General features: G+C 42.4%; 1 protein-coding gene across 2 annotated transcripts in view; it reads left to right on the top strand.

The window, feature by feature from the left end:
• Positions 1-1,413: 1,413 nt before the first annotated feature.
• dnajb12a (DnaJ heat shock protein family (Hsp40) member B12a) overlaps positions 1,414-22,484 on the top strand; it is a 29,012-nt gene continuing 7,941 nt past the window's right edge. For both annotated transcript variants that reach the window (XM_072583524.1, XM_072583525.1), the window contains exons 1-4: positions 1,414-1,625; positions 16,780-16,960; positions 19,696-19,841; positions 21,889-22,074. In XM_072583524.1, coding sequence (XP_072439625.1) covers positions 1,493-1,625; positions 16,780-16,960; positions 19,696-19,841; positions 21,889-22,074 — 646 coding nt within the window. In that variant the 5' untranslated portion in view covers positions 1,414-1,492. The remainder of the gene's footprint in view (positions 1,626-16,779; positions 16,961-19,695; positions 19,842-21,888; positions 22,075-22,484) is intronic.

Raw genomic sequence — 22,484 nt, forward strand, 5'->3', positions numbered from 1 at the left:
GCAGAGCAAGCTCAAGGGACGGAATAATCTACTTAAGTTTCTATTTTGTATGTTTGTTGAAGAGACATCCCTGGTGTACCAAATTGCAGTTATCCCTCAGTCAACAACACAAACAAAATTTCATCATTGAGTCTTGATGGGACTTTGATGTGCATGAATTGGGTTTCCTCCAATACTATACTTTGAAAATATTGGTTGTGAGGGGCTTTGGAACACATAGATATCATGACAAGTATTACAAATATGTATGACTTTACTTTAGAGTCAGAGAGATGTACAGCACAGAAACAGATCCTTCAGTCCAAATCATCTTTATAATAGAGAATCCCTACAGTGTAGAAGGCGGCCATTTAGCCCAACGAGTCCAACAGACATCCCATTCAGGCTCATCCCCATACCATATTCCCATATCCCTTGGCTAACACACCTACACTTCCCTGTAACACTATAGGCAATTTAGTATGGCCAATCTACCTAACATGCACACATTTGGACTGTGGGAGGAAACTGGACCATCCAGCAGAAACCCACGCAGACACAGGGAGAAAGTGCAAACTTCACACAGTCACACAACAGTACAATCGAACACCGGTCCCTGGCACTGTGAGGCAACAGTGCTCAACACTGAGCCACTATGCCGCACCAGATATCCTAAATTAATCTAGTCCCATTTGGCACCATTTAGCTCATAATCCTTAAAGCTTTCCTATTTATATACCCATCCAGATGCCTTTTAAATGTTGTAATTGTATGAGCCTCCAATCTCTAGCAGCTCATTCCATACACGCACCACCCGCTGTGAGAAAGTTGCGCCTTAAGTCCCATTTTTCCCTCTCACCTTAAACCAATGCCCTCGAGTTGTGAACTTCCCAACCTTGAGAAAAAGACCTATTTATCCTATCTGTGTCCCTCATGATTTTATAAACCTCTATAAGGTCACCCTCAGCCTCTGATACTCCAGTGGAAACAGCCCTAGTCTATTCAGCTTCTGCCTATAGCTCAGATGATTCCACCCCAGTGGGGATGCCAGAATTGAATGCAACATTTCTTGGAAGTTGCTATTCCTTCCTATAGAAAAATGGCCTCGGAAAGCCTTCACTGTTACAAATGAGCATGCTTCTTTACCCTACAGTAAGATGGCGACACTAATGGGTCTGGGAAGTGAGTTTGCGCTATCTCGTGGTAAGTTGTGGCGAATCTTCTGTCGCAAGTAGACATGCGTCAACCTACGGTAAAATGGCGTCGCAAAGCGTCACAATCACAACTGAGTATGCGTCGCCTATACAACCGCCGAATCGTTTCGCAACGCGTTCGGCTGCTTTCGTCACAGATGATGACGTTCCCGAAACCGGACCGCCCACGGCACTCGGGTGTTTCCGTCACAGATTATGACGTACCGCGGCTCACCCGATCGCCCTCGGCTGTTTCCGACCCCCAATGTGACGACACCAAGAGAACACCGGCAGTGGCCGTTCAACCCCAAAGCCCCGAAATGGAAGGAAACAGAGACGAGGCGGAACGCTGTACGGAAATCGGTTTGAACGCGCTCAAACATGGCAACAGGGAAGAGGCGCTCAAGTTCTTACGGAAGGCTCAGAAGTTGTACCCGTCGGAGACAGTGAAAAGTGAGTACGGCGGCGTTGCCGCTGTGTTGAGTTCGGGTTAAACTGCGGCCTGGCTGAAGGATGGGGTGACGTACTACGCATGTGCGAGTCTTCGAAAGGGGCACTGGGAGTTGTAGTTCACTGAACCGTAGAGCACCTTTCTGAGGCCACCTGTTGGAACTACAACCCCCGTGGTGCCAATCGGCTCGGCTCCCCTAAGCTTACCCCCCCCCCCCGCCCTTCTCCCCAGCACAAGGCCATCTCCTCAGTGTAGTCACTGGGAAAGGCTTGTGATAAATTTAGGCCGAAGAGGCAGAGGAATGAATGTACTTTGTAAAGACGTAGAAACAAAGGAGCCCCTGACAAACTCCAGCTTTGACAAGTGTCACTGAGTCGATCATCAATTTCAGATTGAAAGCCTACCTGTCACATTCAAAAACAAGCCTAAAATTTCCCCTGTTTTGTTGGTCTGGCCTAATAATGGTCAATCTTCTCAGATCTCTTAAGATTAACACGTTAGGTTTTAACATCGACATGGGGGTACAGAGAATACACATGGGCCTTTCAGAGACTCCTCACCAGTAATAATTTCATGGGATTTTTACAGCACTCTGTTATTAGTGTGTGTTTTATCATTAATCAATTATACTAATTCCATTTTTCAGCACTTGACCCGTGTCCTTGTATGCTGTGCTGTTTCACATATTCACCTCATACTTCTTAAATATCTTGATGATTCCTGCCTCTATTATTTTAGGCAGTGAATTCCAAATACCCAGTGCTGAGTGGTGAAACATTTTATTTCAAATCTCTTGTAAACTTCCTGATTCTTACATTAAAACTGATTATTGATGCCTTTATTTAAGGGAAAGGTTTCTCCCCATCTATGTCTCTGGATGTGATATGTTTGGACACCCTTATCAGGTTCCACTCTCAGATCTGCTTTCTCTGCTCTAAGGATATTTGCATGAGGTTCTGGATTACTGATGATGTGACATTACCTCTTCATCATTGTGGCGTAATGTCCAAATAACAGAATGAAATTCCAAAGTTTCTCTTGTCTGTATTACTAGGAGAAAGCGAGGACTGCAGAAGCTGGAGATCAGAGTCGAAACGTGTGGCGCTGGAAAAGCACAGCTGGTCGTTTCGAGCATGAGCTGACCATTCCTGATGAAGAGCTAATGCTCAAGACGTCAACTCTCCTACTCCTCGGATGCTCCTGACCGGCTGTGCTTTTCCAGCACTGCCCTTTTCGACTCGTCTGGATTACCTCTTGCCCAATGTAGGGAAGATGTTTCCATTGGTAGGAGAGACCAGGACCTGAGGGCACTGCCTTAGAACAGAGATAAGGAGAAACTTCAGCCAGATTGGTGAATCTATGAAATTCATTGCTAGAGAAGGCTATGGAGGCCAGGCCATTGAGTATATTTAAGACTAAGATAGATAGGTTCTTGAGTATCAAGGGTTACGGGGAGAATGGCATTGGGAAACTTATCAGCCATGATTGAATGACAGCAGATTTGATGGGCTGAATGGCCTGATTTCTGTTCCTATGCCTTATGGTCTAAGGTGGGTTCTTGCAGCAAGGATTAATTAGAATGGTCCCTGGGCCCAACAAGTCCACACAAACCTTCCAAAGAGTAACCCACCCAGACCCATTCCCCTACCCCCGACTAATGTACCTTAATACTATGGGCAATTTAGCATGGGCAATTTAGCACGGCCAATTTATCTTTGGATTGTGGGAGGAAAGCCATGCAGACACAGGCAGAATGTGCAAACTCCACACAGAAAGTCGCCCGAGGCAGAAATTGAACCTGAGTCCCTGGCGCTGTGAGGCAGCAGTGCTAACTACTGAGCCCCCATGCTGCCAGGTTGAATAGTGGAAGCTTAAATCATAGAATAGAGCGGTGAGGTAATTGAAATGTAAAGACTTTTTTTTACAGGACTTGACCGAGGTAGATTATAGGAGCACTTTACTCCTGGCTGAGAGTCCAAAACTCAGGTCACAGTCTCGGAATGAAGGGTCAGGCATTAATGATGCAGAAGGAAAAATTTCTTCACTCAACAATTTGTGAATCTTTGAAATTCTGTACCTCCGAGAACTATAGCTGTTCAGTCTTGCAGATATTCAAGACAAGAGTTTAACAGATTTTTAAACATTAAGAGAATAAAAACAATACTGCGAGAACATAGTTTTTTTTGTTATTTGGTCATAGGATGTGAGGATGCTGGCAAGGACAGTAGTAATCATGCTTGAGAAGGTGGTGGCGAGCTCCCTTTGGAGCCATAGCAATGCTTAGGATGTAGGTACATACAGTCCTGGAGTTCCAGGATTTTGACCGAACAACATTGAAGGGACATTTATGTATTTCTAAATCAGAATGGTAAGTTAGTACCTTGGAGGGGAACTCCTAGGTCATGGTGTTCCCATGCATCAGTTGCCTCCTCCTTTCCAGATGATGAATGTAACACGTTTGGAAGGTGCTGCCAAAGGGGCTTTAGTTGCTGTAGTGTATCTTATAGATGGCATACATTGTTTCCATTGTGTCTATCTGGTAGAAGGAGAGAACATTTAAGGAGGTGGATGGTTTGGCGATGAAGCGAGATGCTTTGTTCTGGATGGTGTTGAACTCCGTCTAAGTTAAAAATCACACAACACCAGGTTGTAGTCCAACAGGTTTATTTGGTAGCACTAGCTTTTGGAGCGCTGCTCCTTCATCAGGTGGTTGTGGGACAGGATCCTGCTCCTTTAGCTAGTGCTTCCAAATAAACCTTCTGGACTATAACTTGGTGTTGTATAGTTTTGACTTTGTCCACCCCAGTCCCTTCACATCGTGAACTCCTGCATGGCTTTTGATTTAATGAGACAAGAGCCTATGGTTTTGGAGGCAGTGTTCGCATGAATAAAGGACTGACTAACTAATAGAAGATGGAGAGTTGGGATAAAGGGGGCATTTTCAGAATAGCAGCCTGTAACAAGTAGAGTGCCACAAGGATGAGTGCTGTGGTCATAAATATTTACAATACATATTAATGACTTAGATAAGGGAAGTGAATGTACTAATGGCAGGTTTACGGATGACACAAAAATAGGTGGGAAGGCAGGTGCTGCAGAGGGATGTAAATGGGTGAAGTGAGTGAACAAAACTTGTCAGTTTGGGAATAATGTGGGAAAAGTGCAAAGTTATGCACTTTGGAAAGAAGATTACAGGAACTGAATATTATTTAAGGCTGCATAGGGTTGATCCAGTCATTGGCAGATTTCCTTATGATGAGAGGTTGGGTATGTTGGCCCAGTACTCATTGGAGTTCAGAAGAATGAGAGGCAACCTTATTGAAAAAAAGAAGGTTATTAGTGGGCTTGACAGGATTAATGAAGAGAGATTGTTCCCACTCTTAGGAGAGACTAGGACCAGAGAGTTTAATCTCAAAGTAAGGAGTTGTCCATTTAAGACTGAGAGGGAAAAGAATTTCTTAGACAGTAGTGAATTTGCCCACTGCTCATAGACTGTCTCCTAAGGGGAACAAGTTCTGTACATCTACCTTAGCAAGCCCGCCAATGTAATTGACTAATTATCCCAGAGATGCCCGATTCAGGGTGTTATCAAACTTATGTTTGACAACTAACAACACAGATCCAGAAACTATATTTGTGTGATGTGAGATTCCATGCTAGTGAAAAATAATCCCCTACAAAGAAAACCTTTGCGAATTGGAAAAATAGTGTGGCAGGTGGCTCAGCAGTTAGCACTACTGCCTCACATCGCCAGGGACCCGGGTTCGATTCCAACATCAGGCGACTGTGTTGAATTTGCATGTTCTCCCTGTGTCTGCGTGTGTTTATTCCAGGTGCTCCGGTTTCCTCCCATAGTCCAAAGATGTGCAGGTTAGTTGGATTGGCCATGCTAAAAATTGCCCCGTTGTGTCCGTGCATGTGCAGGCGAGGTGTGGGGGTTAGCTGTGGTAAATGCATAATTACAGGATTGGAGTGGAGTGCTCTGAAGAAGGTTAGTACAGACTCAATGGACTGAATGGCCTCTGTCTGCACTGTAAGGAGTTTAATTCTATGAAAACAAAATCCTCCTGGGGAAAAGGGATGTAAACATTTGCCAGTGTTATGAAGTCTTGAAATAATAACGATGAAAGATTTGATAGAAGTGATTTCCTTGCTGGTGAGGAGACAGTTCACGCAATTGGGTAAAAAAAAATCTCCTTGCATTTAATGGGATTGTTAGCAGCAGATGGACCATCATTTATCTATGCAGCGTCATTCAGCTTCCTGACTCATGTCACTCAAGCTAGCTTTGAGAAGCAGCTAGATTAGTCATCATCCATATATTGTTACTATTTACAGTCCAAACTAAACTTTTAAAGCACAAAACTCTGAAAGGTTATTGCAGTTCCTTCTAGAGCTCAAGTTGTGAAGGACATATTTAGCAAAAGGCCACAAGGAATTTCCTTATTTGTAGTGCAATTAGCTGTGATAATGAGTTGCCAGGAAAATCAAGAGCTGTGAGTAGAGATTCAATAGGATTAATATCAAGAAACCACCCTTTTGTTGGGAGAATCCAAAATGTGGGGGTATGATAGTAAAACTAGAGCTAACTTGTTAAGATTGAAATCTACAGGGACTTTTTCACCTAAAGATGTGTGGAAATCTGAAAGTGCCTTTGCAAAATCCTAAGGATGGTTTGGGACTGAAATTTTGAAATTTTTGGGACTGAGTGTGATAGATTTGTGTTAGCTGAAATAATGAAGGAATTTGGAGGAAAGGTAGATAAATGGAGTTGAGGCAAGTTTAGTTATCATCTAAGGTATTAGCAGAATAGGCATCAGAAGTTATCTTCCATTCTGGAGGATGTCATAAGATGGTAATCAAATGCCTTTTTAATTTGGTCTGATCTCATTGAAGGAAGTTCCATTGAGAGCTTCGGTCTTCATGGAAAAGCAATACTAAGATAGTCTTTTACTGCATGGGGCTTCTCATTTGATATGTTGATCTGTCATTGAGGAAGTTGGTAATGTATCATGTGACTGAGCAGGGATGTTCACATTTACAATTCTTTGCTCATATTGATGTTTGAGCATTGTCTTTCATTTAATATCATTTTGAAAATAGGAGCAGCCTTTCCTTGTATCAGTGTCAATCAGTTGAAAGCAATCAGATAGGATATTATGGTCTTTAAGCTGTACTCCAGAAGTTAAATAATGAATTTAGGCTGAGTCGGAAGTGCTTCTTTGTGACATTTTAAAATCTGTATATCTAAATACTGCTGGATTCAAGCAACTGTCTGTGACTAACACAAGATCATCCTGTTCTATTAAGATTGTCTCATATTTCAAGATCCAAGAATCTGTGAGCCATTGTCCTGCATTCTGATTTAAGAATTCTTTGCCTTTGACTCCAGAAACCTTGAGACCTTTGTTAGTTAATTTAACACCGCTAGGTCTAAAGCTAAGGGATGATCGTGCTGCTCCTGTATCCACTAAAAACACTGTTTCCTCTCCTTCAGATCCCATTTTTAGATTTATCAAGGGTTCCCGGTGGGTCTCAGGAAGAAGGAACCCCTGATTCCCCTATCCTTCATCAAAAGTCATCAACAAAACTGCCTGTCTCATTTCAAAGGCTTTCACAAAATTCTGAGATCTAGGTGCTGCCTCTTTAATACCCAAAATGACCATTTCTCGAAAGTCCCTCATTTCCTCTATCGTGTTCATCCGTACCCTTCCAACGTGGGTCCGCATTGGGGAATTTGTTTTTGGCTGGTATCACTCCCTCACCCACCGGATGTCTCTCTTTTCCATTCCCTCAGAGCAGCTCTTCTAATCATGCTCCTTTCTTCTCCTGACCGTACCTGATGTGGGCTGCTGACTGCTAAGGCTCCCCTAAAAGTAAGTTTCCGACTCTCCTCTACCAATAAGGCTGTTGCTGCCACTGCCTGCACACACTCTGGCCAGTAATGTAGCTTTCCATTCTTTAATTAACAATGAATTAATGCAGTTCATGTTTTAAATTAACCATGAATCAATATGACAGGTCACTGAGAATGTATGAAGGAATCCTGCCAATTAATATTGATTCAGGCTATCACAATCGATTTATTATAAATATTAATTATATATACTATATAATTCAGGGTGGAAATGCAACAAGTGACTAAGACATTTTAACAACTGTAATCGCGCAGTTCTGTTTGTTTACCAGTCACTAGCAACTTCTCATTCTGTTCCTGTAATTGTTTTTTGCTCGAGCACATTCATTTTTAAGAACCTCAACAGATTCCATCGCACCATTTGTGGTTAATTCAATCCCCAATTTGGTGGCAATATCTCATCATGAGCGCAAAACTGACTCTTCATGCCTCTCATCACAAAACTGTCGCCATAATCCAATTAACATTTTCATTCCCACTCCCTTGGGCTTAAATTTTAAGGATGACCTTGCTGCCCCGTATCGACTCGGAAAACTACGTCCTCTTTGTAAGGTCCCACTTTTAAATTTATCAAGAGTTCCTGGTGGGTCCCCGGAGGCAGGACCTCCTGACACCCCTAATTTTCATCAAGGTTCATAAACGACACTGCCTTTACTTCCTTTTTCAGATCTGGACACTCTCTCATAAAGTGACCTGTCTTTCCACAGTAATAACATCCCACCTGTGGGGATTTCCACTTTGATCCTTGTTCCTGTCTACCAGACCCCTTAACATCTCCTCCCCAATCTCTTCTCTTCCCTTTATTTTCAACATGCTGCCCGCCACCATTCCGGTTTCCTTCTCGTTTTAGTTTTTGTCCTTTTCTTTCTGCTTCTCATGTTACGTTGCCAGATCAATTGCTGAGCTGATTTAACCAATTGAACAGCTTTAGGGCAACCTCATGGTCATTCCTTATCACCCAATGTTTTGTTTAGACCTTGATTTTTTAAAAAAGAAATATTGCAATATTTCTTGCTCCCTGTAATCTCAAATATCAATTTATGCTTGTCTAACTTCAAAGCCTGTTCCTAAATATACATTTAGGAATCTTACTTGTGTATGTATTATAAATTCAATTATTCAGTGTTTAATATTTAAAATGTAAAATGCATACAGTTCCCAACTTTGAAATCCACTATAATTACTATAATTTAGTCCCTTGATCCAAAATTAGTTTTCTTAAGTAGTCCTGACCAGTCATTGCTCAATTACAATGCTATAGGTCGTTTAAAAAAAAACTTCTAATGCATGAATAATGGCCGAATCCAAGGTCACCGATTTTAACCATAGGATTTTCTTTTTTTTGATTTATTTCAATCTAATGTTGAGCTGAGACTTCAACTGTCCTCCGCAAATCGCTTTTATGTAAGGATAAAAGAGATTAGTTAGAAACTAATAGTAAGGTAGCCATGACCTGTAAAAAGAGCAGGCAGGAGTTAACATTTTATTTCATAAGCTTGCAAAATCCTTAACCTTAAAAGAAATCATGTTAAAATTTCCATAATAGAAATCAGATTCAAAACAATCCCGGATCTCAAGCTCCAGGGAACATTCAATCACCAACAAACAAATGTGCATTCAGACTGAATCACCAAGGGTTAAACTTTCTACTAGCTGTACAGCTCTTTTCTCTCACTCTCTCACACACACACACACACACACACACACACACACACACACACACACACACACACACACAGAGCCACTGTAATTCACAGACACTTTGAGCTTCCTGCAATGACTCCTCTTGGTTTTGAATATTTTTCTGGATGTCTGGCTACAAGTTAGTTACGAAGTGTACCCTCAATAGCCCTTCAGCTACTAGCCCTCCTGACACGAAGCATAATCTGATTCCTCCTGACTGTAAGGCTGTTTTCTATTGGCATTTTATAATTTGTTTTTTATCCTTTCCTCGCGTCCGAGGATTATATTTCCAATCTCGTAACATTTTTCCTAAAGGGCTGTCCGTTGGAATGCGGTCCTCAGACATCCCTTTAGTTTCTCCTTATACACTCAAATCACTAATATTATTTCCTATTTCAATACTCGGCCGTTTCTTTATGTAATTTAATTAACCTTACTGAGGTTCGGTGTCACCTTCTTCAGCATCCACTTCAGGGTCCTGACCTTCACGTGGGGGATTTCCCCTCTTAACAACCAGTCTAAGGCTGGGTGATCGAATCAGGTAGACACCTTACTCATTAGATTAATCTAGCCAATTATTCTCTATTTTTTTAAGTTGCCAATTCCCCCATACTTCTCGTACGGAACCGACCACCAAGGTAATACTTAGAGGTCAATTTTCATACCTTGGTCTGTGCACAAGAGTTACCTGGTCACATCAGCACGCCCTGCCCCATGGCAATTCCAGACAGCAAAAACTGTTGTCAATCTAGGTCGCCCGAAATTTACCTTTACCTGGGTCTTATGTACATAAGAGTAACCCGACCGAACCACCACGTCTTGGTGTCCTTTGCACCGCGGCGAAACAGCAAGTAATGCTGCAAATCCCGGCTGCCCGAATGCAGGTCTTAAGTTCATAAGAGTTACCCGACCAAACCCCCGTGTCTCCATGCGCCTCGCCCATGGCAACCCGCCACATCTTAGTTCACCTTGTCCATGGCAAAGACCAACAACAAATGTCGCTGCAAATCTAGATCGGTCTTGTGTACATAAGAGTTACCTGACAAAATACCACGTCTCAGCGCAACTAGAACCACAGCAAAACAGCAAGTGCTGCTGCAAATCCTGGCTGCCCCCGAATGCGGGTCTTAAGTCCATAAGAGTTACCTGACCAACCCACCATGTCTTAGTGCGCCTCGCTCGTGGCAAAGACTGACAACAAAACAAAACCCGCTGCCTACCCTGGTCGCCCGGATAATACTTATTTAAGACCTTTTTCTTACCCGGGTCTTGTGCACAAGAGTTACCCGACCGAACCCGCCGCGTCACATCTACATGTCTTGTTTCCAGGGTCTCTCAGTCCAGATCTCACTTGCCTGAGCCACCGCGGCAATAGGGGAAAGTAGAGACCGCCGAAATCAGCGGGGTGCACATTCTCCAATTTTTTCCGAAATTGCCGAGTGACCAGAGCTTGGGATCACGGACGAGCCCCCAAATCTGTAAGAAACAAACTTAATAAAATTATACGAGACCACCAAAGCTGGAAACAAGACAATTTATTCTACGATCTTGCAAGAAAGGACCCCAATTACAGAAAGCAATTGAAGTCATGATTATTCAAACTACTATACAGTTATACTTTTGAGCTGGTTGAGGTCACCTCTCCCGACTCTTGCATTACCCAATCTCTCTTAGTATTTTGCCTCTGCCCATCTATGCTCCACGTCCATTGCTCCCTTCCCCAGGTTGGCAACCTTCCTCTCTGTAAGTGCTGACACACACATTATTTTGTCGACAGTACATCAAGATCTGTTTTAACATTTTGTATCAATTCTGCTGGTACATTCCATCCTCGGACATTTCATTAACTTGTATCATTTTGTATAGCCCAAGCATTTCGGTTATCTCAGCTTTTTGCTGAAAAGAATTTTCGAAAATAACTTATTTGCGATAATAATTACACACCAAAGTTAGTATTTAATTAACCACAATTATACATTGAAAAGTAGAGATACTCTTCCCTAAATACCTGCAGAGTTAATAGTTCTCTTGCTGTACCCCTTTTCTGTATGCTTTTTCTATATCTGCAAAAACAACACTTTACCCCATTTCTAACAAAAGGAGACTATTAAGAATCGCTGTCCTTGCTGTGAGTCTGGAATCATGTTGAGGCCAGACTCTGTACGAATGCCAGATTTCCTTTCCTGAGGGGCATTAGTAAACCAGACTGTTTTCCACAGCAGTTGACTGTGGTTGCTTGGTTGTCAACAGGCTAACTTACAGATTTTTATTGAATTCAAATTTTGTCATCTTGCCATAATGGAATTCAAACAAAGTCCCGAGGACATTAGGCTGAGGTTCTGGATTACTAGCCCAGTGAGAGCCTTCTCCAGTGCTTAACGGGCAAGGGCCAAGTCCATTTGAGCATGGGTCCAGCAGCCTCATGATGATGGTACTGATCTGGTATCTCAGGTCTTGAGTTTCAATCTCACTGTTGCAAGTTGTGAAGCAGATTTTTCAAAATCTTTGGCTAGTGTGAGAAAGTAATGAGAAAGGTATGGAAACCCAAACTAATTCACTGTTGTCTGGAAAGGGAAATTAATACCTACACTGGCCTGACCAACTTGAGTCTAGTTCCACGTATTGTTGAGTCCTCCACTTGCTTGTTGAAACCTAAGTCCCTGGTTCCTTGGCAGTAGTTGAACAGAGTGGACATCTCTCTCTTTGTCCTGGCCAACTCTCCTTCAGCCAACGGGATAAGCGGTTTATATAACATGACATGGTGCATTGTTGGCTTTGATATACTTGGGAAGGACGGAGGAGATAAAAGGTGCCAAATAAATACAGATCATTAAATATGCCAAAGCTTTTTGTCCTGCTACAGTCAAGGTCTAAAGAGTAGAATTGAAGTAAGTTGTACAAACTATGCTTGTATTCATCTGAATTTCAAAACGATGATCTAATCAAGTTATTTAAAATAATGAAGGGATTCGGTTGAGTACATAGCCAACTGATATGACAGATCTGAGAAATTGAGAAAGCCCAGAAGAATTTGGTCTTTTCAAAAGTGTAAAGAGGTATTTTAAAGATGACTGAGTTTACAGAATAATTAAAGGTTTGGAAAAGCTAGTGCAGCATATTGCTTCCAAGTAAATACAGTAATGAGGGAGTCAAGTGGGCACATGCTCAAACTAAGATAAATTTAGCACTAATTTCAGAAAACCGTTCATACAAAACATAATCAACACTTTGGCCTGTTTACTATAAAGTTCTAACAGGACTAGACAGCGTGAATGCAGGAAGAATGTTCACGATGACCAGGGATTCCAGAACAAGGGGTCACAGTCGAAGGATATGGGGTAGGCCATGAGGACTGAGATGAGGAGAAATTTCTTCACCCAGAGAGTGCTGAGTCTCTGAAATTCTCTGCCACAAAAAGTGGTTGACACCAAAACATTGAATGTTTTCACCAAGGAGATAGATAACGTTTTTAGGGCTAAAGTGGGTACAGAATTATATGATCAGTCGTAATCACATTGAATGGGGAAGCAGGCTGAAATCTTTTTCTGTGTTTCTCTGTCTGTAGTAATGGTGAAAACAATGGAACAGCAGGAGGCCATTCAGCCCCTTGAGCCAGTTCCACCATTTGGTTAGGTCTGCAGTTCAACTTCACTTTTCACCCTACCCCTCTCTTTCATTCCCGAACCTAGATTTTCACTACCCTTGTGTGAGAAAGGGCTTTCTGACTTCAGGCCCAAACAATCTAGCTCTAATTTTAAGATAGCTTCCCTTTTTATTTTGGTTACTCTATCAGAGGACATGGTTAGCTCTGTATGTACTCAACCGAAACCCCTTCATTATTTTAAATACCTTGATTAGATCATTGTTTTGAAATTCAGGTGAATACAAGTATAGTTTGTACAACTTACTTCAATTCTACTCTTTAGACCTTGACTGTAGCAGGACAAAAAGCTTTGGCATATTTAATGATCTGTATTTATTTGGCACCTTTTATCTCCTCCGTCCTTCCCAAGTGAATCAAAGCCGACAATGCACCATGTCATGTTATATTGTAGGAAAAATGACAGTCAATTTGCAGACAGCAAGCTCTCACAAACAGCAATGTAATAATGACCAGATCATCTGTCTTTGTGATGCTGATTAAGGGATAAATATTGCCCAGCGCACTGGAGAAATTTCTCCTGCACTTCTTCAATCAGTGGCATGGAATCTTTCGCATACACCTGAAAGGCTAGACATGACGTCAGTTAAACAACTCTTCCAAAAAATAGGCGCCTCTGACAGTTTACCATTCCCTTAGTACTGCACCAGAATGTCTGTTGAGTGGGAGTTGAACACACATCTTTTTGGCTCAGCATACCTTCAGTGCTGATGTCTTACCAGATGGATTCTGCATAAACACAACCATCCTTTCATTTTTGGTAAGTTTCAGGTTGTTTTGTTGTAGAGACATTAAAATATATTTGGTTCTGTTTGCTTAACCAAAGTTCTAGACTAATAACAGGATTTGAAATTACTTAGAAGTAATCTGAAATAATGGCATTTACATGAGCTCATTGTAAGGCTGTGCTGTTATGTAGGCTGTGCAATTTACGGAATCAGCACTGAGGCATACAAGCGGCCGGACATCTTTTGGAGGTGCAGGGAGTAGGCATAAATATATTTAATTCAATGTTTATTTGCATAAAGGCTGCTTTTAGAATTGTTGACAGTTGTTCCTTCACTTTTGATTTTAATTGTGTGTATGCACCCCTGAGCATCACTTCTGTGTTTGTGCATTGGTTATATTCTTTCTGAAAGCAAGTCCAGCAGCGTGGTGGCTCAGTGATTGGCACTACTGCCTCACAACACCCAGAATCCGGATTTGATTCCAGCCTTAGGTGACTTTGTTTGTGTGGAGTTTGCACATTCTCCCTATGTCTCCAGCGTTTCCTCCAGGTGCTCCAGTTTCCTCCCAGGGTCAACAAAGATGTGGCACAGTGGATTAGCCATGCTAAATTGTCCATAGTGTTCAGGGGTGTGCAGGCTAAATGGATTACCCATGGTAAATGCAGGGATAGGACGGAGGAGGGGCTTTGGAGGGTTGGTGTAGACTTGATGGGCCGAATGTCCTCTCTGCACTGTAGGGATGTTATGATACAAGTCTTTCAAGGGGCAGATAGCTCAGTTTGTTTCCACCTTTGCAATTTCTATTTTCAGAGTGTCTTCTCTTAAGTGAGCTTCAACCAAGTCTAAAAAACCTCACTTGTACTTGATGATAGATGGGGAGGCTTATCTGCAGCCATCAAAATAATGGACATCAACCCAATATTCAGAACTGAGGGTCTCGCTTTATGCTTAGCTGAAGTGTCTGAAATGGGACTCACCTCCAACTTTCCTGAATTGCTTGATGAAAAACATTTCTCCTAAGCCAGTCAATCTTCTATCCAGGTGTGAGTCTCCTGTTTGATGTCAATCCAATATTTAGAATACATATTTTAATCTCTACTTTCCAGACCATCTGAAGTGGGGCTGATCCTATTGCCTTCAGTGCTGGATGTAGGAATGCTATCAATAAACCAGAGACTTGTTGCTTCAATGTATGACTTCATGAGCACATACTGTTCCTGGATAAAATATTCACAAAAGCAACCTGCATTAGATCATATTAAGAGGAATTTATTTCTATCATTCAGTTAATACGCAAATAATGATCTGCTGTGACATGCATTCTGTAGTATTATAGCATTTCTCTCAGAGGAAAACTGAAAATAATTTTCTTCGATTCTAACTGAACTGGAGCAACACTTAACTAGAAAGGTTGAGAGTGAGTGCGTATTGCAGCTTTCTTAATTTCTTTTGGAATCAATTTTACAGATATCACAGTGACCCAAATTTCTGATATATAATTGATTTGAATTTGGCAGGAGCTGAGAGCTCCCTGCACAAGGATACTGTGCCTGAAGAGACATCAGAGGCTCACTGAGTAGATGTATTATATCTTCTGTTTGTTAGCTCAGTTGGCTGGACAGCTGGTTTATGATGCAGTGTGATGTCAACAGCATGGGTTCAATTCTTGCATGTGCTGAGGTTACCATGAAGGTCCCAGTTTCTCAACCTCACACCTTGTGTGAGGCATGGTTCCCTCAGGTTAACCTCCCCACCAATCAGCTTTGGTGACTTAACCTTTTATTTTCAATCTGTACGGTCACAAATGAAACATCTCAGGCTCCCACTGCTTACATACAAGAGAGTCTCTCAAATTGCAGAATAATGATCTGAACATCAAGTTGATTTTCATGCATTCCAAAACATCCTCACCAGAAATATGGAAACAAATTCTGAATGTTGTGTTCAGGGATACCAGCTTTTGTGTTCAGGAATGAGAATGAGTGTTTAACAAACCAAGATTTTTTTTAAACAGTAGGCCAAAACAAATAGGAGCAGAATTAGGCCATTCAGCCCATTAATTTATGCTCAGCCGTTCAATAATGGCTGATAAGTTTCTCAAGCCCCTTCTCCTCATAATCTTTAATCCCCTTACTCATCAAAAACCCATTTATCTCTGCCTTAAATATACTCAATGACTTGGCTTCCGTAGCCTTCTGTGGCAGTGAGTTTCACAGTTTCACCATCCTCTGAAGAAATTCCTCCTCATCTCAGTTCGAAATATATTGTATTAGACAGCAAAAGGCTTTGATATTTACAAGTGTCTTATTGTAAACGTACAGATTAGCACCTTTCTCTGTCCGGAAGCCAGTTCCTCACTGGGGGAACAACACAGCTCTTTTTTAAGTCTTATTTTATGGGCAGCACGGTGGCACAGTGGTTAGCACTGCTGCCTCACAGTGCCTGAGACCCGGGTTCATTTCCCGCCTCAGGTGACTGACTGTGTGGAGTTTGCACGTTCTCCCCGTGTCTGCGTGGGTTTCCTCCGGGTGCTCCGGTTTCCTCCCACAGTCTAAAGATGTGCAGGTCAGGTGAATTGGCCATGCTAAATTGCCTGTAGTGTTAGGTAAGGGGTAAATGTAGGGGTATGGGTGGGTTGCGCTTCAGCGGGTCAGTGTGGACTTGTTGGGCTGAGGGGCCTGTTTCCACGCTGTAATGTAATGTAATGTAATCTAATCTAATCTAAACACCAATTCAGCAATTACCAATCACCCAAACTGCGATCATTTCCGTCAGGGACAATGTAGCAGTAGCAGACATCAAAACAAAAAGGGCAGGAAACAATGGAGAGGAGTAAAATAAATTAAGTTGGTGAAGGAACATCACAGTTTTTCTTTTACATGAATGTAGCTCTTAAAGGCGCTCAAACAAGGGTCAAACAGCTGTTCTGTTTGATCCATAAGAGAACCTTTTTTTTAATACTGATGTATAGTGGAGTTGCATAAATAAATGGGAAAAAATAGTTGGGAGAATCTTTTTCTATTTCTGTTTTGAGTTAATGTAAGTAAATTATTATATTCAGATTTAGTGAAACGCTCATCCAAAAGTCTGTCACAAGTCTCTCTGCAGGTGTAATGCTTCTGGACCTTGCCTTCAGAGTAACACCTTTTTCTTTCTCTTCTTTCCAGACTTGATAGAATCCATGACGCAAAACGGCCATCCGTCTGGTAACTTCACCCCGTCAGACACCACAGATTCATCGGAGTGTCACCAAAGGAAAAGAACCACATGTTCCAGCTCTGGATCCGGGGAGGCAACAGGAGAGACGGCAAAAAATTACACTCCAGATCAGTTTGAGGCCGTGAAGAGGTAGAGATGCAAGAGTGACCAGGGAGCAGGAAAAGATCACTGTGCCATATGTTCTTTTCTCGTAAGGTTGAGGGGAGATGAGCCTGGGATGCTTCATCAGAACCTACTGGCTAGCTCTCTGCAATTCATGCTGTACTTTCAAAAGCTTTGATTAGGATTGTTGCTGAAAATGTGTTGCTGGAAAAGCGCAGCAGGTCAGGCAGCATCCAAGGAACAGGAGAATTGACGTTTCGGGCATGAGCCCTTCTTCAGAAATCCAGCAACACATTTACAGCTCTGATCTCCAGCATCTGCAGTCCTCACTTTCTCCTTAGGATTGTTGGGCAAGGTCAGAAGTCACACAACGCCAGATTATAGTCCAACAGGTTTATTTGAAATCACAAGCTTTCAGAGCCCTACTCCTTTGCCAGGTGAAGGAGCAGCCCTCCGAAATCTTGTTATTTTGGACTATAATCTGGTGTCATGTGACTTGTCCACCCCAATCCAACACTGCCACCTTCACATCACAGGATTGTTGGGATCCCTCTCCCTGACTTAAAATGATCAGCTACTTCTCCTGAACGTTTCACCCATGCGGAAGAACTTGACGCTTATATCTAAAGTGTACACATGTGGGGTTCTGTTGCCACCAGTCATCAACAATGGGATAAAGTCCATTTGTTAAACATAATTATTTGACCAAATTTTGAGGCATTTCAGAACTTTGCCGCCTCTATTACAATGCCAGTGGCAAGACTGATGGGAAACACAGGTAGACACAATTCCCATAGAGACGACAGACAAGTTGGACGATGATAAATGCAAGTGATTCCAAGGCAACGCTGTCAATTCAGCTGCATTCTGATGATTGATCTAAACCATTCAGAATACTCATGTAAAAGCTGTAGTGTGAAATCAGCTCACCATTTGACGCAATGTGTCTCTGCCGACATTTTTTTAAAGCACTAACTAATTCATCCCATTGCCTTGCACTTGCCCTTTAACTCTGCAAACCCCTCCCCTCCCTCAAGTACAAAATTTTCTTTTGCAAGTTACTGTTGACTTGGTTTCTTTTTTTTTTGGATTAGTGGTGCTGGAAGAGCACAGCAGTTCAGGCAGCATCCGAGGAGCAGCAAAATTGACGTTTCGGGCAAAAGCCCTTCATCAGGAATAAAGGCCTGAAGCGTGGAGAGATAAGCTAGAGGAGGGTGGGGGTGGGGAGAAAGTAGCATGGAGTACAATAGGTGAGCGGGGGAGCGGATGAAGGTGATAGGTCGGGGAGGGGATGAAGGTGGAGTGGATAGGTGGAAAAGAAGATAGGCAGGTAGGATAAGTCATGGGGACAGTGCTGAGCTGGAAGTTTGGAACTAGGGTGAGGTGGGGGAAGGGGAAATGAGGAAACTGTTGAAGTCCACATTGATGCCCTGGGGTTGAAGTGTTCTGAGGAGGAAGATGAGGCGTTCTTCCTCTAGGTGTCTGGTGGTGAGGGAGCGGCGGTGAAGGAGGCCCAGGACCTCCATGTCCTCGGCACAGTGGGAGGGGGAGTTGAAATGTTGGGCCACAGGGCGGTGTGGTCGATTGGTGCGGGTGTCCCGGAGATGTTCCATTAAGCACTCTGCTAGGAGGCGTCCAGTCTCCCTAATGTAGAGGAGACCGCATTGGGAGCAACGGCTACAATATTCCATTGGATTTTATTAGTGGATGTGCAAGTAAAACTCTGATGGATGTGGAAGGCTCCTTTAGGGCCTTGGATGGAGGTGAGGGACGAGGTGTGGGCGCAGGTTTTGCAGTTCCAGCGGTGGCAGGGGAAGGTGCCAGGTGGGAGGATGGGCTGTAGGGGGGCATGGACCTGACCAGGTAGTCACGGAGGGAACGGTCTTTGTGGAAGGCGGAATGGGGTGGGGAGGGAAATATATCCCTGTGGTGGGGTCCGTTTGGAGGTGACGGAAATGTCGGCGAATGATTTGGTTTATGCGAAGGTTGGTAGGGTGGAAGGTGAGCACCAGGGCCGTTCTGTTCTTGTTACGGTTGGAGGGGTGGGGTCTGAGAGCAGAGGTGCGGGATGTGGATGAGATGGGTTGGAGGGCATCTTTAACCTGGTGGGAAGGGAAATTGCGGTCTCTAAAGAAGGAGGCCATCTGGTGTGTTCTGTGGTGGAACTGGTCCTCCTGGGAGTTTCCATTGCCCTTTTAGGCAAAGTACTCCAGATCATCATAACTCACTCCCAATCTCTGTTTTCTGTCCATAAATCCTTCAGCCACAGGAAACATTTTCTTTCTGTTTACTCTTTTAAATTCTTTCCAGGTGTTGAACACCTCCACAGAATGTCTCCTTGACCTTATCTACTCCAAGAAAAGCAATCCTTTTAATCATCCACGAGAACATTCTAATAAATACCCTCTGCACTCTTGTTATTGTTTTGATGTCCTTCCTAGAATGGTTTGCCTAGATCAGACACAGTTAAACATAACTTACTTTCCTTTTTCTCCTGTTTAGTGAAGAACCATTTTATGTTTAGTTTAAATGGCCTTCCCAACTTGTCCTGTCACTTATAGGAACCTCTGTATGTTTATCCCTAGGCCTCTCGATGCTTGCTCTCCCTTTACATTTGTACCACTTTGTTTATTTTGCATCTCCTCATTCTTTGTGCCAGAAGTGCACTATCTCCATCAGAATAGTTTAATTCCTCATGTTGATCTGACTATGTTTATTCATGGGATACTGAAATATTGCTGTGTTTCCTGCTTGCTGTACAGAATAAAAAAGTGTAAGGATTACTACGAAATCCTAGGGTTAAGTAAAGATGCAACAGAAGAGGACCTGAAGAAAGCCTACAGAAAACTGGCTCTAAAGTTTCACCCTGACAAGAACCAGGCACCAGGAGCTACAGAGGCATTCAAAGGTGAGTGGACATCCAGCTGGTGTCAGACTTCCAGTGTAAATCACTTTAGCAAAAGAATGTTTATAATTCCATTGGATGTCATCACTGAAAGGAAGAACTTATTGATGAAAGGGAACCAACCTTGGCAATAATTCCAAAGATCCCACAAACACCAATAAGATAATTGAACACTTTAAATAATATATTTTTTGATGTTTGCTGGAAGGAAGGTTCCTGATCAAGACAGGATCTGCTCCTCGTCATGTTGTTGAATCCAGATCTTCATCAGGAAAAACAGGCAGATCCTTTGCTTAATGTTTCCTGGAGTGAGACTCAAAACAACTACCTTCTGATTCAGATATGTGCATGTTATCAAACAAACGAATCCATAGAACTAGTCTTACAGGCCAGTTAAAAGCCTGAAAGATAAGCCAAAAAAAACAAAAACCTATGATTGTGATTTTGGACATCAATTCCAGAAGTTGCTCAAAGTGTTGAAAATTAGATTGACTGAGCAGTGGCCTTTCCACGTACTTCCAGTTATTACAGGCTCAGTCAAAGTCCAAGGAAAAGAAGCCAGGAGACACAGAGCCTGAGAATACAGGACAGACAGTCGGGTTCTACACCTCAAATTCACACAAGTATTCTTATTCATCCCCAAAATAAACTCTCCTTCTGACCTAAAACTAAAGCAAGATATTGAAGATGCTCGTGACTAAAATAAAAAAGGAGGTCTTTGAAAACTTCCAACTGTAGGCAGCATCTGTGGCAGAGGAAACAGCTGAAGTTCCCTGTCCAGTAACTGCTGTGGCTCCTACCTCTGTGCCAGAAGCTCCAAATTTCATTGCCAGCCAAGAACAAATCTATCTGTAAAACAGCCAAAACAGGTTGAGTATTCAACCTGTAAACTTGTGCTAATCTCAGGTGGTAAGAGCAAGGAAGTTTCCTGGGTCAGCCTTGTAATGGATTGAAAGTTGGAGTCTCCACCGTCACTATTCATAGCTCTGGTCCACAACGTGCATGTTAAAATACATGTTGGCACACTAACTTGGACACTTTGTGGGGGAGGATGCTGGTTAACTCCATTGGTTGGGTGGCCAGTGTAGAAGAGACTAGAGCCAATAGCATGGAGTTCAGTCAGGCTGAGGTGGACTTGGGACCTGCATCCTTTCTAGAAGACTCCTATGGAGCAAAGTCAAGAAGGTGCCTATTAAAGCTGGATGCTGTGCCAGAGTTTGCGGCTTCTTTCTGCTTGAGTGAGCCCAGATGGGCTGAAAACTCCTTTAACAGTCATATCTGTTTTGTGCTGTTTCAAACATGGTGTGAAAAAGGTTTTGAAATTCTCAGATCATGTAAAATTGTTGGAGGAGGAGGTTACAAGAAGGGAGGGATTTGGGACTTTGTTCCATATTTCTTCTGTTGGTCAAAGTAAATCTTTTTGACCTCATCAGAAATAAGAGCAGGAGAAGACCGTTTGGCTTCTTTAGCTTGCTTCACCAGGAAGCAAGATCACTGCTGATTCCTCCATTAAGTCCCATCTTCCCAATCTAGACCTTGATTCCTTTAGTACACAAACCCCACCATTTGTGGACTTACATTGTGCAAATCACCGTTTACTTGATTGAAGTAAAGCCCAAACGTGGCAGACTGTACATGAACTATATGAGTTGCATTCCATTCTAGGAAGTAATTTTTTAAAAATTCTTTTCTTTAAAACTGCATATAAACTAAGATTGGACATAGAGTGCACAAAAAGGTGTACTGTACATTTTGCATGGAAAAGCAAATTTGTAAATGTTAGGCCATCATTGGGACTTGACTGTACTCAATGACTGAACATCTACTGCCCCCCCGTAAGGCAAAAAAAACTAATAAAATTCTGAAAAAGATGTTTTTGCTGCCCGATTGAACCACTGTGCTTGGAAATTTGGGTTACATTATCATTTAATAGTTTGGGTTTGAATGCTGAATAGCTATTTCAGGCACCTAGAGGGAGGGGTCTTTGGTTTAGAGATCCTTTGTTTCCTCTGACTCTTTACAACTCTGATCCAATGCTCCTTTCCTTTAGCTATTGGGAATGCATACGCTGTGCTAAGCAACCCAGAGAAACGGAAGCAGTATGACTTATACGGTGATGAGAAACAGGCTGCTAACAGACACAGTCATGGTGCCTCTGACTACCATCGAGGTTTCGAGGCAGACATCTCACCTGAAGACCTCTTCAACATGTTCTTCGGTGGCGGATTTCCCTCTGGTACGTTTTGGTTGCAATTGAGGAAGTATCTGTTAACTGCAATATATACCTGTTAACTACAAAAGTACCTGTTAACTTAGAGGTAAAAGCTATTGCTAATATTGTTGGAATTTTGGTTTTAGTTAGTTACAATATCCCTGAGGTCAATCTGTGCATCAAATGTGTTATCTAGAAATAGAAGTGAGTCACTATCTGTTAGACAAGTTTGATAGTCACATTCATTGAGGAATTACCATTATTGATTAGTTATTTTCCTGTTAAAGTTATTCACAGAGATTGGTCTTTAAGCTAGGTATAAACTTTAACCAGCTGATAAACCTTATTGTCTCCACATAGAAATTGATATTAAACCTTTTTTGAAACCAGGAGGCAGCATTTGATCTATTGTGTTTATATTAGTACTGACTCCA

Source organism: Chiloscyllium punctatum, chromosome 13 (genome assembly GCF_047496795.1).
Source record: "Chiloscyllium punctatum isolate Juve2018m chromosome 13, sChiPun1.3, whole genome shotgun sequence".
NCBI classification, from domain to species: Eukaryota; Metazoa; Chordata; class Chondrichthyes; order Orectolobiformes; family Hemiscylliidae; genus Chiloscyllium; species Chiloscyllium punctatum.